This window comes from Ochlerotatus camptorhynchus, unplaced genomic scaffold, assembly GCF_037179485.1.
Source record: "Ochlerotatus camptorhynchus isolate MF236.1 unplaced genomic scaffold, CSIRO-AGI_Acam_v1.1 ptg000278l, whole genome shotgun sequence".
NCBI classification, from domain to species: Eukaryota; Metazoa; Arthropoda; class Insecta; order Diptera; family Culicidae; genus Ochlerotatus; species Ochlerotatus camptorhynchus.
In genome coordinates, this window is record NW_027040767.1 from 303283 (window position 1) to 319853 (window position 16571).

Genomic DNA, 16571 nt, shown 5'->3' on the forward strand with positions numbered 1-16571 from the left:
TAGCTGGTACATCTACCCTAGCCGATTCTGGAAGTTTCAATAAAACTAGTACCATTTAAAAAATCACTATTCTATGTTTCTATTTACTCAAACTAAACCCCTAATACGATCTCTGGTACATTTTCCATAACTGATATAGCAACAATTTTGCAACAAGTATAGTTTTTTTTTTAAGTTTACAGGAGGGATTAAAAGCTATTAGTTTAGCTAAGAGGTGAAAATAATTATAGAAAAAAACCACCTGTAAATAAATGGATAAATTAAACTTGAACATGTTTCAAGGTACCTAGGTACATTAATTTACCATATTTTTTTTATATTTTTAAACAACTCATTTTTTTTTAGAAATCATATTAACCGTAATGACATTACCATACACATAACTTCGGTGAAACAATCTTCATAAATATATTTCTTTAAAACTGTATTTCAAAATTGTACTTAAGAACAACTTTAAAATACAATCCAGAATTCAACTCCAAATAGTCACAAATCCAACATTTGTGAATGTAATATAAAATTTAGGAAATTTTTTTGAGAATGTCATATTCAGACGTAAGAGATAAACTAGCAATCGGAAGAAAATATCCATAATAAAGATAATAATAATAATAGTTATTATAATAATAAATGTTCAGAATAGGGACTTTTAACGTGTTATAAGCGATACATAGAAAATGTATCGCAATTGTTCTTGAATCACAAAAACCGCTTATAGCACGTAAATACTCCCTTCCCAAAACATAACATAAGCGAACTTTATAAAACCAGAATAATTCGGCGGTGAAAAAAATATTCAAATATCAACAAATTATATTTCATCGACTCATATCCAATCTGGTCTTTTCTTTTTTTTTTTTTTTGCTTGGCAATTCAATGCACTAAAAGAATAGTAATTGCATTAAAAACCAATCGAACGAAGTACGCCTTCATAGCGGCACAGCTTGAACCTATGTACTACATATACAGATGTGTCATGCTCTAGTGCAGACCAGAGAACATCGTCGTGCGTCGCCTCGATCCTATTTCCGCAGCCGGTGCGAGAGCATAAAAGCGAAAAGATACGGCCAGCGATATAATGTTAACAGTTAAATAACACTTTTAAGTGTTTGTTTACTCCAAAAAGTGTTTAAGTGGCGCCTCGCTATGCAACGCCACTGCAGCGTCTCGTATAGTGAGCGCTCGCTTTCTCCAACACTGCCGTCTTGCGTTTAGTTCTATTTAAATAAACAATATTCTTCACTCGCTATTTTATCTCTGTTTTGTAGGCACTTTGATTTCTTTTTCGTATCGGTTCATTCTGCTGGTAAGGAAACCGATTGAAGTTGATTATTTTGTCTTATGCAGCGAGTTTGTTTTCTTAGCTCATTGTTGCCGTCTTCTTCCCATGCCAGTGTTATTTATAATTCAGCTAGAAGTAGTTTCAATGTCAGATATGTGGGTTAGCTATCATCAAAAGGGAACTAACTTCATGCTTTATTCCAAAATTTGTACATGATTTGTTTTAACCTTACTACACACACGAACCAATACAGTTAAATAACAATCCATACCAATTATCTAGCCTTGGTAATCAACCTCATCAACTACCTTCTAGTAAGTTTACCTTTGAGAACTCCATGGACCAGTATGGTTACGCAATAATTACTTACTTGCTATGGAAAAACAGTACGAACTCAATTACGCATGATGTTATCTACCTCCAACGGGCAACACACTTTGCAGCAGTGGATTAGTAAGGTTATAGGAAAGCGGAAGAAAATAATAGGAAAGAAAACTAACTTCCTAACTTTTTGCCATAAAAGTGACGCTTGATATTGTTAAAAAAAAAACCGTCGTCGGTAGAACATTTAAAAACATCAGTCATCACTTTCAGTTTCCGGAAAATTACTATCGACTCAAAATAATGTTATTCAAACCAGTATTAGTAGGGAACTAAACTCAAACTAATCGAATCTTTCATTGATCTATAGGCATCTCAAATACTACACCAAACGATATAAATCATAATGAGTAATTGGAAGTAATTTTGACAAGAATATAACTTAACCGAACTTAAACTAAACTTAAATATAAAGAAACTGAAAAAAGAGAAGCAACTTACCTATCCAGTCTGGAAGAAGTGTGCCCGCAAGAGATTCTGAGTATCTCTTACCTGTAAAGGAGAAAAAGAAAAAGAAAAAGGTAGAGCATTAGTTTACAGCGCATAATCAAGTATGAATTACAATTAATCTTCATTTTTCTCTGTCTGCCACCGAAAACGGTATGTACTTTCCAGTCGAGGAGGATGCAAAACTTTCAATCTCGGCCCGTGGCACGTCGTTCATAAATTGCTGCTTCTTTCCGAAACGAAGCCCGGAACCAAAGCGCAGATGACGGCAAGGGAAGATGAACGGAAAAATCACGTCTTGGGGAAAATCTTCCTAGGAAACGTGTTTGTTGGTAGGTACTTTCTTTGTCTGGGTGAGGGCGAATAGTACACAGCGGCACCATTAGCCCGGCTTCGGCGCTTAGGTTCGGGAGATCTTGGAAGCTCAAACAAGCCATAAATCCTAGGACCGACCGACGCTGCCTTAGCTCCATTCGGCAACTACCATGGTTTAGAGTGGGTGCAGACAACCAAGACGTGTGCGCACAGGTGTACCAACATAATTGCAGGTAATTTACATGAAATATTAATTTTTAAACAAAATGTATATTTTAACGTGTTTTGTGGGTACAATTTATAGCCAATGCAAGATTTCGTCTCCGACCATCAGAAAGCATGCTTTCGCCTCTCGAAAATTGCCAACACAAAGTTCAAATTCCAAAATAGCAAAACCATTAATTTTCCGGACCGTTAAATTGAATTATTTTCTCGAGGCCCACCCAGACTGAGACGCATAGTAATCAACCTCAACGCTATAATCTGCATAAAAGTAATCACAGTAAGCACTAATCCAGAAGGCTGACCGCTAACATAATTAAAATAGTCAACCCTACTTTTGTAATTAATTTATTCGTATGTTCGGCAGAATGCACAGACAGTTCCGTCCACCATCCGTCGGTTCGTAGCGTTGTTTTTTGTTCGTTTTCTTAAAATGGAGAATTAAAATCTCTAATCTTTCTCCAGTTGAAGAGCACTTTGCTTATAAATCACCGTAATCTCTCGGGTGTGGTTTCCTCGGAAAAGATGTTCGAGAGCAATTTCGGGGGAGTTTGTTGGCAATAATTTGTCTAGGAAATTTTCTACTGCTCCTCTTTTAGCGATACAGGTTTGTGTTTTAATGTAGCTCGAAAAAAAAAATCCAATTGGAAATATTATTGCAGGGCATCAGAACGCAGCCCGAAACTCACAAGGGGAAGAACGAAATCCACGTATCCACCTTTGAGTAATCCTAATTGTGAACCTTCTACCCATTCCTTTCATTTGCATATGTCATCGGGACGGAACACGATATCTTAATAGTCCGTCTCGCGTCTAAATTGAAAATTATTTTTAGCAGATTTCGTTTTTGTTTGCTTGTTTGATTCGAGTGACATCGTGTCTCTTCCGACGACCCAGAGAACGATTCACCAACTGTACATGTTCTTAATGGATAAGGCGATGAAATATGGCCTTAGTCTACTTTTCCTCTTCAACAGTTGGGCAACCCCTCGATATTCTAAGTCTTCATATCACACTGGACGCAGCCATCGGCAGCTAATTTCTGCTCCAAATAGGTCGGTGGGGGAGTATGCATGCGGAGAAGGAAACGCACGCTGAAATGCTGTTGTGGGACCTTGTGACTCTAAATCATGTTTGATAAAATGAAGCAATAAAAATGGTTGGATGTGGAACCATAAATTTCCCACTGAAAAGACAACGCACTCTCGGCTCTCAGTCTCCCTCAGTTCTTGCGCTCCCGATCTCAAGATCCCAAGAGGGATGAAGAAAGTGTGTTGTGGAAGAAACGAATTAACATATATAAAAAATGAAACTTCTTTTCGAGTATGTCGCTTCTACGACAACGAATACGAAATTTTTATTTTTGGTTGACGTGCGCACACGTGAGGGAAGGAACGGATGGCGTGGTTTGTGGTGTGCGTGAGGCAAGGAGGAATGAATTTTTATTTATATGTTTTAATTTTTGTATTCCAGTCTCGAAGCAGAAGATAAACCGGTTCCAATGGAAGCTTTTTGTTTTGAGCTCGCAGAATAACAAATATAGAACAACTACCAGACGGAAACCCACAGACGGCCATTGAAGAAAACGGTCTAACTATTAAGAATTAATAGTGTCACTCTTATCGAGGTTTGGTTATCTAGCGATATGAACCCGGATTTCTGACTTATCGGTTCGGTAATTTTGCTTTGGTACCTCCCTAAGTCTATTTCCGCTGTAGTACCGAATGGGAACTGAACTGCTCGGTGAGTGTGCCATTAGCGACGGTATTAATTATCTCTTGAGATATAGTTGCATTAATTACATTCAGTCACGTGGTGAGTAGAACTTCCGTGTCAGTCACAGTTGGAGCTAGATGGAATAAAACGGTACAATCTTAAAGCAACTGCTTGTCGTTACTTAGAGTGTAATGAAATGAAATAGCTTTCCTAATTTATCGTCAACATCACATTGCCTACCATCAGAAGAGTGGTGAGATAAATTAGGAACTTTACAATTTCACCTCTCTGCGGGTGAAGAGTTCTCCTAGAGCCAAGAAAAGTGCGTGACGGACAGAATGCATAAATTAATACACTTTACCTACCGTCAGCTAGAATCAGATGATGCTTTAGGCTAATGTGTGCGAACAGCCTGTGAATTTTTACTAAATGAATCGGCCTCTCCAAATAGAAGACAACTCCATTTGCATCTTGGAATCAACATTCCTGAGCAAAATGTGCACTGTTTATCTCATATTCCAGCAGAAGAGAAACTGTGACATACGTCCAAGATACTTCTCCGACTCCCCAGCACAATGGGGGAAACGAGCGAAACATCCCAGCGGAGATGTTGTAGCTTCTTGGGCAACTTTGGATCGAAATTAAGTCCAGCCAAGTTGTGTGACTGTGCGGAGGAGAAGCATATGCGCAGACAACGTGAATCCTTACCGCGAAAAATGTCATGTAAGTAAGATTTATGGCTTTTTGAATTTGATCGTCATTTTCTTTGCTTCTTATTGCTCTTCCCCACTGAAGTATGATCCTCTTCAGGTGACCATTGCTCCGGCAAGAAACGAGAAACTTGTGTGTGCATTATTTTTCGCGCCTTGCGTCTTTCTGTTGTGCCATGTGTGGCTGTGGTTGGAGAAATATAATTTATTCGTTTAATCACACCCGAAAAACGAATATCCATTTGTGTAGAACACATATTGAATATCGAGTCAAGTTAATCTTCTTTGAACCACGTACGCACGGCTGGTGGACTGTCATTTATTCAAGGTCTTACTCAACCGCCGTGCAAGTTATATACGAGTGCACGTTTCAGCTGCTTGTTTTTCATTTTGAGTTTTTATTATGCTGTGACAACGATATGTGTGACAACTAGCATGTAAAACAAACATCGCAAATATATTTGCTATCGACCGAAAAGGCTCCGAGGATAAGACGAGAGGAGAAAAAAAAAACGTTTGCATACCACTTGCAAGGCCGAAAATCCGATGAACCTGTTCCGTCACGCCAGATTGCGGTCATAAATATTAAATCAAACTAGAGCCGGTGTTGTGGTGCACTTTTATCAGTGCTGCCACAATGCCCTCCTATTGCCAAGCTCAGTGCATTTGCTTGGATTGGAAAGAAAAGCTTTCACATTTCTCTTCTTTCCGGTCCTTGTGGAAGCTCCCGCTAGGACGGCATCGTTTGTTTTTGCGAACCAGACTGAATGGGCAAAAAGACGAGGAAAGTTGGCACACTCACACACATTTCAGTGACGTTCTGTACTGTGTGCTTGTTAATAAATTGAACATTTAGCGCTATAAATTATTCAGCAATTCCCATAAATCACTTTTTACTGCAACTGTGTGCGATTTTTTTTGCACTCGACAGGTAAATGGTATAGGTAGCTTCTAGCGTTGCGTGATTTTTATTTTACGAACGTGCTTCATGAAGCATTTTTTGATAATCTAGATTTTATTTCTGGACGCTGTAGCGAACAATTTTGGCGATCTGCCTCCAAGCTAGGTTACGTCTGCCAAAGATTTGGAACAATGCTTGAAATGCCGGGAATACATTCATGCAAACTTCCTGCAATCGGGCAGTGATGTCTTAATTAACCTTCTTATCGCAAGTCTGTACTGCATTAAAACCATAAAAATTGATTGCAGAAAGCGAAAAGGAGAAACACGAAAAAAGCTGGCAGTCTCATAAATTGAACATTTTATCCTACGTTTCCTCCCGAAAAAAAAGGAAAAGAAACAGTACCAGAACAGCGCCGCTGCCTCTTACGACTACACAAACAGCCGACACCGATAGTGACGTCATGCACTCGTAACACCCAACAACCCAACAGACACACTCCACGAGCGCAGGTATTTACTGGAGTAGAATTTCGGTGCTCACCACCCATCGCTCTCCAAAAACAGCTGAGCTGACGTGAGTTCTACCGAATGTGACGCTCAGCAGTGAGTGGCGAGTTGCTGGTGTGAGGCAAAAAGCAAAATATGAGAAAATATGCATGTAAACATGTAACGTTCCCAAAGGTCCAGGCCATGTGGTCGTATCATACCGTGTGCTAGAGTGGCCAAGTGAGCACATGCTAAAGCCATGCTGTCGAGTGAGAGTTTTACCTACTCTTATGCTAAGAGCATTGTTTACTTGTGCTTAGAACTAGCGTGTTGATCCGTTTGTTGGTGGTTGGCCGGATGGGAGGGGAAAAACGCAGCGTGAAAAGAACCAGAGTGATCGTGGATTAAATTTATTTGGGAACATTTTGATAGTGCCGATTATGGCGAATGAAGAACGACATAAATGGAGCTATAAACTCGACCAGTCACTCATCGACTTGACACGAGCCGCAGCAGAACAGAGCCGGAGCGGAACGAAAATCGTACCAAAGCAAAATGTAAACTCCCCGAAATCAGGCTCTTTAGAAGCAGATTATCATTTTAATGGCGTCTTTATTGATACTTATTTTGAGCTTTATATTTCATAAAATGCATTGCTTATTTTTTTATATCAAATCTGGTGGTCGTTGTTAATGCGACCATCAGCCGTAGGCAACGAACGTTTTATATTTTATGCATAATATAAATTAATTTTCCCCCCATCAATGTGTGCATACTCGTTTGTTTCATGTTCCTCACGTCGGTCAGTTCATTCAAATATTGCTTTATTGGATGATGTCGTCCAGTGGCGCCACCAGTGTTACTCAACGTCGTATACGAGGCAGTTAAGTGAGCGCCACTGCCAGCGTAAACTTGCGCGGAGATTTGCTTGTATGCTTTCAAAGGTGCAAGAAAATCCAACTGGTGTGTTGCATTGCCAAGAATGTATGGTTAATGTTTCACACACTGCACCGTAATCGAGACCGCGCGCGCAACAGTTCGGCGCGTTATGTTTAGGCGCCGCCGCCAGAGCTACTGCCCCGCCAATATGGGCCGCCGTCTGACGTTTTCGTTCCGTATACAACATACATATTCTAGCGACCGACGCCGCAACTTGATGGGATAGCTATGCCGCCACCGGTTCGGAAGTTACATAACTCACATCCTGAAATACGGCTTGACCTACTTTGTGATCACGTTCACGTTTCCGACTTTGTTCAGCAAATCGAAGGTTAAAACTTTGATCCATCGGATTGGATCGATCAGAATGAATATGGCTTTATTATTACCAATGGAAGCAAAGAGCAGATTCATCGAATCACTGAATCGCGAAAACGAATGCTCGGGCAAACAGTAATAACAGTAATAAAAATAAACGAGAGGGCGTGAATACTAACTAGCGCAATGATGTTCTTCGCTGCCCACGCACAGTGCACCCATCATACTGGCCGGCTTTCTCACATGCCACACGACATCGAAGCTATTTTTTGCTTCTTTGGTGCACGAATGATGACGAGTGGCACTTTTCTGTTCCTGGCGCATCGCAATAAGTTAATCATAATCAGATGCACTCACAGAAACAGAACACGTACATGACACTCGAAAACGAGCTGGACTCTGGTGAAACAAGATGGATAGAGCTCAGTGAAGTGCATGACGACAAAACGACAAGACATCATCAGTTACTCACTACACCCGCTCCCTTCTCCACCTGCGAAGGTTTGTTTATCGAAACATCTTTCCGAGCAATTCGTCGCGCTTCAGTCCACCGCCTCATCAAAGCCAAAGTCGATCCAAGGAGTGTAAAAATTATTAAATATTATTACACTTTTGAGAGAAAAAAAAAGAGTTAGTGCTCTACAACCGCAAAGTCGTCCGGCGGCGAGTTCTCGTCGTAACTTATTTCGATTAACGAGGTGTTTGTTTTAAACGTAAGAGGGCTCGGTCATTTCTTTTTAATTTTGCGAGCGTTTGTTTTCTCGTTTCATGTGTTGTGAAAACCAGATGGATCACTATCTAGCATGGCGGAGATGGCAGGGTAGACGGGCGAGATGGAATAGTTGTATCGTGCTGTTAATTACATCGATTATTACACATACCCATTTTTACCACCCGATGGGCTCTAATCGTTAGTTGCGGTTTTCCACTGTGCAGTATGGTTCGCTTGGTACTCTCGGCGTTTGCAAAGAAGGTTGGTATGAATTTAGTCTTCCTTGCCGACATTATGGCCATAATAATGCTTCATAATTGCCCTTGTTCTACTTTTTTTACATAGAATTTTAAATCATTGAAGCATGGTGGTTAATTGATTACAAATATAACAAACTATAAATAATTAATAGCAATTAGGAATGCTAAACATATGTTGCAAATCAAAAAAATCTAGATACACAAATGAATAGTCTGAAAAACAACACATTTCGGAAAAGCATTAGGGGTACTACTTTCCACCAACAAATCCCACAGATGTCACCCACCGGTGGTGGATAAACAAGTTTTACAGTATAAAATTTTTCGGAAAATCAGTGATTACTCTACAAATATTGCTATTATCAAATTTCTACATTCTTTTGTATGTAGTTCTTTGTTAGCGATATTTATTTAACTATCGATAGTTTTAATTAGGAGTGAATTTCGTCATACATTCCCATTACAGTTAATTAAACATGCCCCACACATTGTTGCATTATCATTTTTTTTTATTCTAATTCATCTGACAGTAGTTGTCTTAATTAATAAAACTTAGATAATACATAAAAAAAAAGCAGCAGATAAACAGATTACAAAAATAATCACAATCTTATCAATCGGTTTCGAAATTGGTTCGATGTTTCTCCGAATTCAGATGCTTCTTCCACAGCGGAGAATGCCCGAATCATCGCAGACATTGGCTCATGGTATCCATATGCAGTCCAATGCTATCTTGGTTGTAGTGACGATGATTGCCGCAACATCCTTTGAGGAACACGGAAGTTAAATTGTAATAGCAGTTGAGGGCAGTCCACATCGCCATTTAAAAGTTTCACTACAAATAAAGCTTGTTGCATTTTTCTTCTGTGTTCCAATGTGTCCAGGTCCAATAGCATGCATCGGTCTGCATAAGATGGTAAATTCTTTGGATCGCACCACGGCAGGCTGCGCAAAGCCAACCTCAAAAATCTTTTCTGAACACGTTCTATTCGGAGATTCCACACTAGCTCATATGGATACCAGATCACAGATGCATTCCCAAGTATGGGCCGAACTAAAGAGCAACATAGTGCCTTCAAGCAGTGAGGGTCTTTGAAATCTTGTGCAATCTTCGAAATAAATCCCAGTTGACGATTCGCCTTAGAGATGATCGAGGAATAGCGAAGATTGAAGGTCAAATTTGGGTCCAAAAGAACACCAAGATCAGTCATACGTTCTACTCTGCTAAGCGTTATATTGTCAATGCAGTAGTCGTAAAGGATTGAACTCTTAGAGCGGTGAAACGTCATCACTGCACACTTTGGAACGCTGATGATGAGCTTATTGCGACGGCACCAATCCAAAAACAAATCTAGCAGAGCTTGAAGACGATGACAATCCTCAATCGAGTGAACTATGACGTATAGCTTAAGATCATCTGCATCAACGAGCTTGCATTTAACTCCTAACCAGTGTTGGCAAAATCAGCAATCAATTGATATTTTTCTGCTCTCATTCGCTCTTAATATCACGCGTGATATTGGAACAAAATATCTTGCTTGATATTGATTTTACAAGCTCCTTTGATATTGCGAGACTATTCACAACGCGCAAAAATCAAGCTGAGAGTTGACTCGACACAAAAATGATTCCGTTACACATCGTTTTCTTAGAAAGAGAAAGAATAGTTTGCTATCTCTTTTTACTCTTCACCGATGGCAGACACGAATTGACTGCTGCCAGCCGTTATGGAAGTTTCGGTTGCATTCGGGTGTAAAGCAAAAATCATGAAACTCAATATCACCACAGTTTGTTGAGATTTGCAATTGGTGAGTTTTGCTGGCTTAATATTCCGAGCTGGGATATCACAGCTTGCAAAATAAGTCTACGAAAGTCAAGCGTGATCTTGGGCGTTGGTGAGATTTGATTTTTTGATATTTTCCCAACACTGCTCCTAACAAAGCTGCTACATCGTTGAAGAATAAAGTAAACAAAAGTGACCCCAGGCTACTTCCCTGAGGTACTCCAGAGGTGCTGGTAAACGTAAAAGAGACACAAGATCCTAGTCGTACTTGAAGAGTTCGTCTAGTAGGAATGTAACTACGACCTAAGTTGCTCAGACGCTCCTAGTCAGGAAAGCTTGCATAACAAAACCTTCTGGTCGATTTTGTTCAATGCCGCTTTCAGATCAGTATATATGACGTCAACTTGTGCTTTATCCTCCATCGCGGTGATACATGTACTGGTGAAATCCATGCTGGTCAGTTGAAATGTAGTTCAGAACAAATTCGCCCAAGATGATCTCAAACAGTTTGGACGCTGCCGAAGACTGGCCTCGATAGTTCTTAATATCCCTCGATAGTTCTTAATATCCCGTTTATTGCCAGCTTTGAAAACAGGAAACACATACGACTGCTTCCACAATGTTGGGAATTCTGCTTGCTAAAAGGATGCATTAAATATGGCTGCTAAAGGTTCTGCTAAGGCAGCTGAGCAGCGGCAGAACACAACTGCTGGAATTCCATCTGGACCAGGAGAAAGTGAAGTTTTCAGTCTGCTTGCTGCTGAAAGTGCCATATCCTGAGTTACTTCGAATATGCTCAGTTCCACTAAGTCACTAGGCGTTTCAGAGGTAGCAAATTCAGCTTCAACGTCACTTATCATATTTTTACCGAAGACAGACACGCTTCGCTAAGAGAAGTGGACTCTTTCCCATCGGTATACTCGAATCTTGCCTTTTGCTGTTGACAAATTTCCAAAAATTTCGGGGGTTACGCCGCAAATTCCACTGGACTCTGAGGACGTGTGATTTGTACAAGGCACCGCTAAGTTTAATGTAAGCGATACTGGCACGCTTCGTGTCAGCTGTTCTGTGACGACGTAGTTTTCTCTGGACTGCGTTACGCTCACGCTTCAGCACTCTAAGCTGAGGGGTACTCCAAGCTTAGGAAATTGGTCGTCTTTTGAGAGGAACATTTGATTCCAACCAATGTTGAATAAAGCTACAGAAACGCAAAGTCATCTCATCAACATCAATGCATTCAAACACATCGGCCCAGTATTGATCAAAAAGATAATGCAGTAATGAGACATAATCAATTTTATTGAAATCTAGAAGCCCTGCTCTATCATCCACGTTGAAAGCTGGGTGAGATGGTCAGTCAAGTGGAGCAGGTAGCGACCATCAGTGGCCTGGTGGGGGCGAGATGGCGGTCCCTTAGGGGCGACACTCGAGAGGATAATGTGAATGATTGGTCATAATTTGGTTTCTATTTGGACTGGAACTGCTTCATAATTTCTCTTCAATTCTCAGCTTGTCGCACCCTTGTGGCAACATATTGGTTTGAAATACAGTAATTCCTCCATTTATGCTGTGAGTGGTACCGTCCACCCATAGCTATTTCTCGGTTGTTCTTCTACCAATTGAGCTGATATTCTGTAGATAACTAGTTTATGGTTGACACTAATCACATACCAAAAATTGGTTGAACATAGTGACCAGGTTTTTTTTCGTTTTTTCCGGAATATTGGAAAATTTACCAGTTGTGCGATATACATTTAATTTAAGCATAAAACCGAATGCGATTGAAACAAATAAATGGGTCATTCCTAAGACAGCAGCATTTTTCCTGGATTTAAAATTTGGTTCTGCGTTCGAAGTCGTTAAAATTTGTCATTGAAAATTCGCACAAATTTTGGAGCATTTTATTGGATTGTTCTCAAGCATTTCTTTTAAAATCAATCCCTTTCACAGCGTTCTTTTCAGAATCCTTCTTTCCTGAAATTTTTTATAACAGTTCAGAAATTCACTACGAACACTCCAAAACATTCATGTAAATATTCCGTAGATTCTCTTCGAATTATAATCTTTATCTAATAATTCACTGAAGCTTCCTTCCATTTCTTAATTACCTTCAACCTTATTAGAATTCCCATGCAGTTCATCTCAGAATAGTCTTAAAATTTTGCTCAGAATTGTCTTGAAGTTCTTCTCTTAAATCCTCTGCAAATTCACTATAAATTCTTTTCGATGTGCTCTTGAAATTATTATCGGAATTTCCTTAAAACTCCTCGCAGAGTTTCTTCGGGATTGAAGCCTTGAAATTACCTTCAGTATTTTTCACGGATCCTGGAATCCTCTTCATATTGCCATTTAATTTTCCACAAAACAACTTAAAAAAATGACTTTGAACCCAAACAATAAACTTGGAGTTCAAGTCAAAATTCTTTTCGAGTTTATCCCAAAACTCCCTAAGACATTTTTTTCTGAAGTATCTCTAGCACTCACTCTAAAATCTACTCAAAACAGTTTCGTCAAAAAAAAAAAAAATACATGCAGTTGTGTTCAATATAATAGCAGCGCATGCTGATTTCCATACAAAATGGTCAACTTTGACATGACTTTGTTAACTCAGGATCAATTGAGCTGAAAGATTCGCCACAGAACTACAAATATTTTCATTTTTGCGATTACAAAATACCAAATTTTTGTAAGCACCTGTTGGAAAGTGAGACGCCAGGTAAAATTGTAGCACTAGGTAAAATAGCAGTTTTTGATTTGAATTTTTATTTACTGTAAATATTTTAAACATTTATAATTATTATGTACATTTGTTAATTGGGTGGGGATTGTTAGAATTTTGAGGAATGTAAATTTTAAAATCTCAAAATTGAGCTGAAATGCAAATTATTAGTACTGCTATTATTTTGAACATTTTTATCTAGTGTCTCACTTTCCGGCAGGTGCTTCCAAAAATTTGGTATTTTGTTATCGTACGATTGAACATATTTGTAGTTCTGTGGCGAACGTTTCAGCTCAATTGATCTTAAGAAAACAAAGTTACAACTTGTTAAAGCTGACCATTTTGTATGAAAATCGGCATGCGCTGCTATTATATTGAACAGAGGTGTATAATAGTTCTTCAAAGTGACTGAATTCTGAAAATTTAGTCGAGTCCAAAGGTCGTACAATTTGTTTAAGGATCAACATTTTATATTTTTCATTGTATAATTTTTTCCTGATTTGTCGTCGAAACTCACGGATATTTCCCGGTTTTTTTTCTTGATTTTCCCGATTTCCTGGTTCATTGGGCACCCTGGATGAAGGACTGCCGAGAAAAACTGGTGGGTGGATGCTACCACCCACCGAATAATTGGAGGGATTGCTGTAGCATCTTTGAGAGTGAGGAGCGTTACAACATTTACTTCTCTATAGTATCATGAATTTGAAGTTCCTTGCAAGACAAATTTTTGTAAAATTTTGCATATTATTGTTAGGTTTATTATAATTTTAATGCAACAAGTTTGAAAACAGTAAGCAGTAACAGAAAGGCACAGAAGTGCTAAAAAACATACATGTAAGCAGTATTTTGCTTTAGTACTTTATCTTATTTTTGTTGGGGGAATTGAATTACTGCGTTCATTATTTGGACTTGCCCTTAATGTTGCTCAAGTACTTGCTTGTGTTAAAAAAAATACAAGTTTACACTCATAGTATTAAAAAAACAATGTGAAGCATTAACCTCCCAAGTAACCAAAAGTTCTGATAAAAGGCTATTTGTGGCTTAAGCAGCTTGGTTGAAGGTGGTCTATAGAATTCTAAGCAGCCTCATTTTTAAGTCGTTATAATAACTTGAAAGTTCCGGTACCATAATTGAAGAGCATTCTAAACAGCTTCTGGCGGGACTTGAACGGAACTTTTTTAGAAAATAAATTTAAGCAGGTTTTTGTCCTCTACACCAATTCTATATTTAGTTCGCACTTTTATGAAAGTTATCTCTAAAGGCAGGTATTAACGTGTATTGATTTATCAGCATTAGTAGTAGAATTGAAGCTGTTTGAAGAATTAAACCCAGTCCTTCTGCGTGAGAGCCCTAGTGTTGTCCCGCCTACTTTTGGAGTTTTCAGTGCCAGCTGACTGACTTGAATACGAAACACAACCCCTTGATGAATTTTAAACTGGTGTTTGCCCGCATGGTATTCCAACACACTTGTGGCGCAGTGGTTAGCAATCGTAGGTCACATGAAAAAAACACGGCTTCGAATCCAGGAAATTACTCTTTAATTTTTTTAATGTTTGGATAGAATGCTGATGCACTGCATAAATATAAATTTTTTGATTTATTCGGATTTCATTTCACATTTACGTATATTAAATTTTGTCACTAATGAAGACTTTTACGGATTGCTTAATGTGGCTTGAAAGTTCTGTCGGAAATTTATTTGAACTTTATGAAACTTGAATGTTCTGTCGTAACTTTATTTGAACTTTATGGAACTTGGAAGTGATTTTAATCGTTGATAAAGTTAAGTTAAAGTTAAGTTAAAGTTAAGTTAAAGTTAAGTTGAAGTTAAGTTAAAGTTAAGTTAAAGTTAAGTTAAAGTTAAGTTAAAGTTAAATCAAAGTTAAGTTAAATTTAAGTTAAAGTTAAGTTGAAGTTATGTTAAAGTTAAGTTAAAGTTAAGTTGAAGTTAAGTTAAATAAAGTTAATATCATTTTATATTCTGTTTATACTCACGAGTGCGAGTGTGTGTGCGTGTGTATGCGCCCGTTTTTGTGTTTGTGTACCTATTATAAATCACTATAATCAGCATTAGTTTACCAAAAACGATCCCGGCTGCTGCAAACCTTTCCCCACATCCAAAATCCCAGTGATTTCTCGTGGAAGCGCAGAGGATTTCTCGGTTTCCTTCACAGCGAGTATCACGTCAACACATTCCTTCCCATTCCCTATTGGACCTGCATTCGGACACGGCCGGCGCTGGTATTTCTAAATATTAGATCTTCAGTTTTTACACATTGAGGATGAATGTTAGTCCCAAACATCATCTGTTGGTTCTCTGTGTAATTGCAGCTGATCTGGTAATAACAGAGTAGCAACCGTGGGCGGTCAATAATGCTAATGCTAATGCTAAATGGAAGTGATTTTAATCGTTGAATGCGGAACTTTTGGTTACTTGGGCTCTGATATTGCTTTATAGTATAAGGTAATTGAGATTTTGTAATCTATCAAAAAGTTACTTAATGCCATTTTGAATTAGTTTTCACTGGCATATTTTTATATATTTAGTTTTAAATAAATATATAATAATCCACTATACACTCAGGAATTTTTTTACATGGTTTAAAAAGGTTTAAGGTAATTGAAATTTCCAAAATCCAATAGTTAGTTAAAAGCGAGTCACATTAGTTTCCACTGGGATATTTGATATATTATTTAGCTCCAATAATTAATAATCCAATATATTTAAAAAAAAATAACAACAGTACACTATTTATGGCACTTCATGGTATAATCACAGACAAACAGACATAACACATTTGATATTTCTCAACGTAAAACATCGTAGCTAAAACATTTCCGCCATCTGTTGAGCACACTGTGGTGGGTAGTACGCTGAACAGATGGCGGTTGTGTGTAAACGTCAAACGCAAGGGAATTGACTATGCGCGCCACAGGTGGCAGTACTACCAACTGAGATACTTTTAAATTGACCGTAAAATGCTTGTTCGATGAACAACTTGTGAGTGTTATGTCTGTTTGTCTGTGATATAATTTTAATTTTTTTGAAAAACTTAACTCAAATCTGACAATTACAAAATAGTGTAAATTTCGACGATACCCCTAGCAAGAACCGATACACAAGAGCATATTTTGGTATGCTTGTGGTATAAAATCATGTTTTATTATTATTCCGTAACCGAAAGATTTTGTAAAATATCAAATGAATACCAAAATAACAAAAGATGATCTTTCAGTTTTTAGATAATAACACCTAAACGAGTTATTGGATTGGTATTACAAGACCTTCTAAGTATAAATTATGGTATTTTGGCATAAAAAAAAGCGTTGATTATCAATCAGTTATTACAATAACGAAAATATGTAGTTGTACGTTGT

General features: G+C 38.3%; 1 protein-coding gene across 2 annotated transcripts in view; it reads right to left on the bottom strand.

The window, feature by feature from the left end:
* The window catches only part of Ubx (Ultrabithorax), a 164472-nt gene that overhangs the window by 113932 nt on the left and 33969 nt on the right, over positions 1 to 16571 (bottom strand). The window contains exon 2 of one of the 2 annotated variants that reach the window (XM_065228064.1): positions 2105 to 2155. The exons of the other annotated variant lie outside the window; for it this stretch is intronic. Within the exon in view, the coding sequence (XP_065084136.1) occupies positions 2105 to 2155 (51 nt within the window). The remainder of the gene's footprint in view (positions 1 to 2104; positions 2156 to 16571) is intronic. 2 annotated transcript variants of the gene reach the window in all.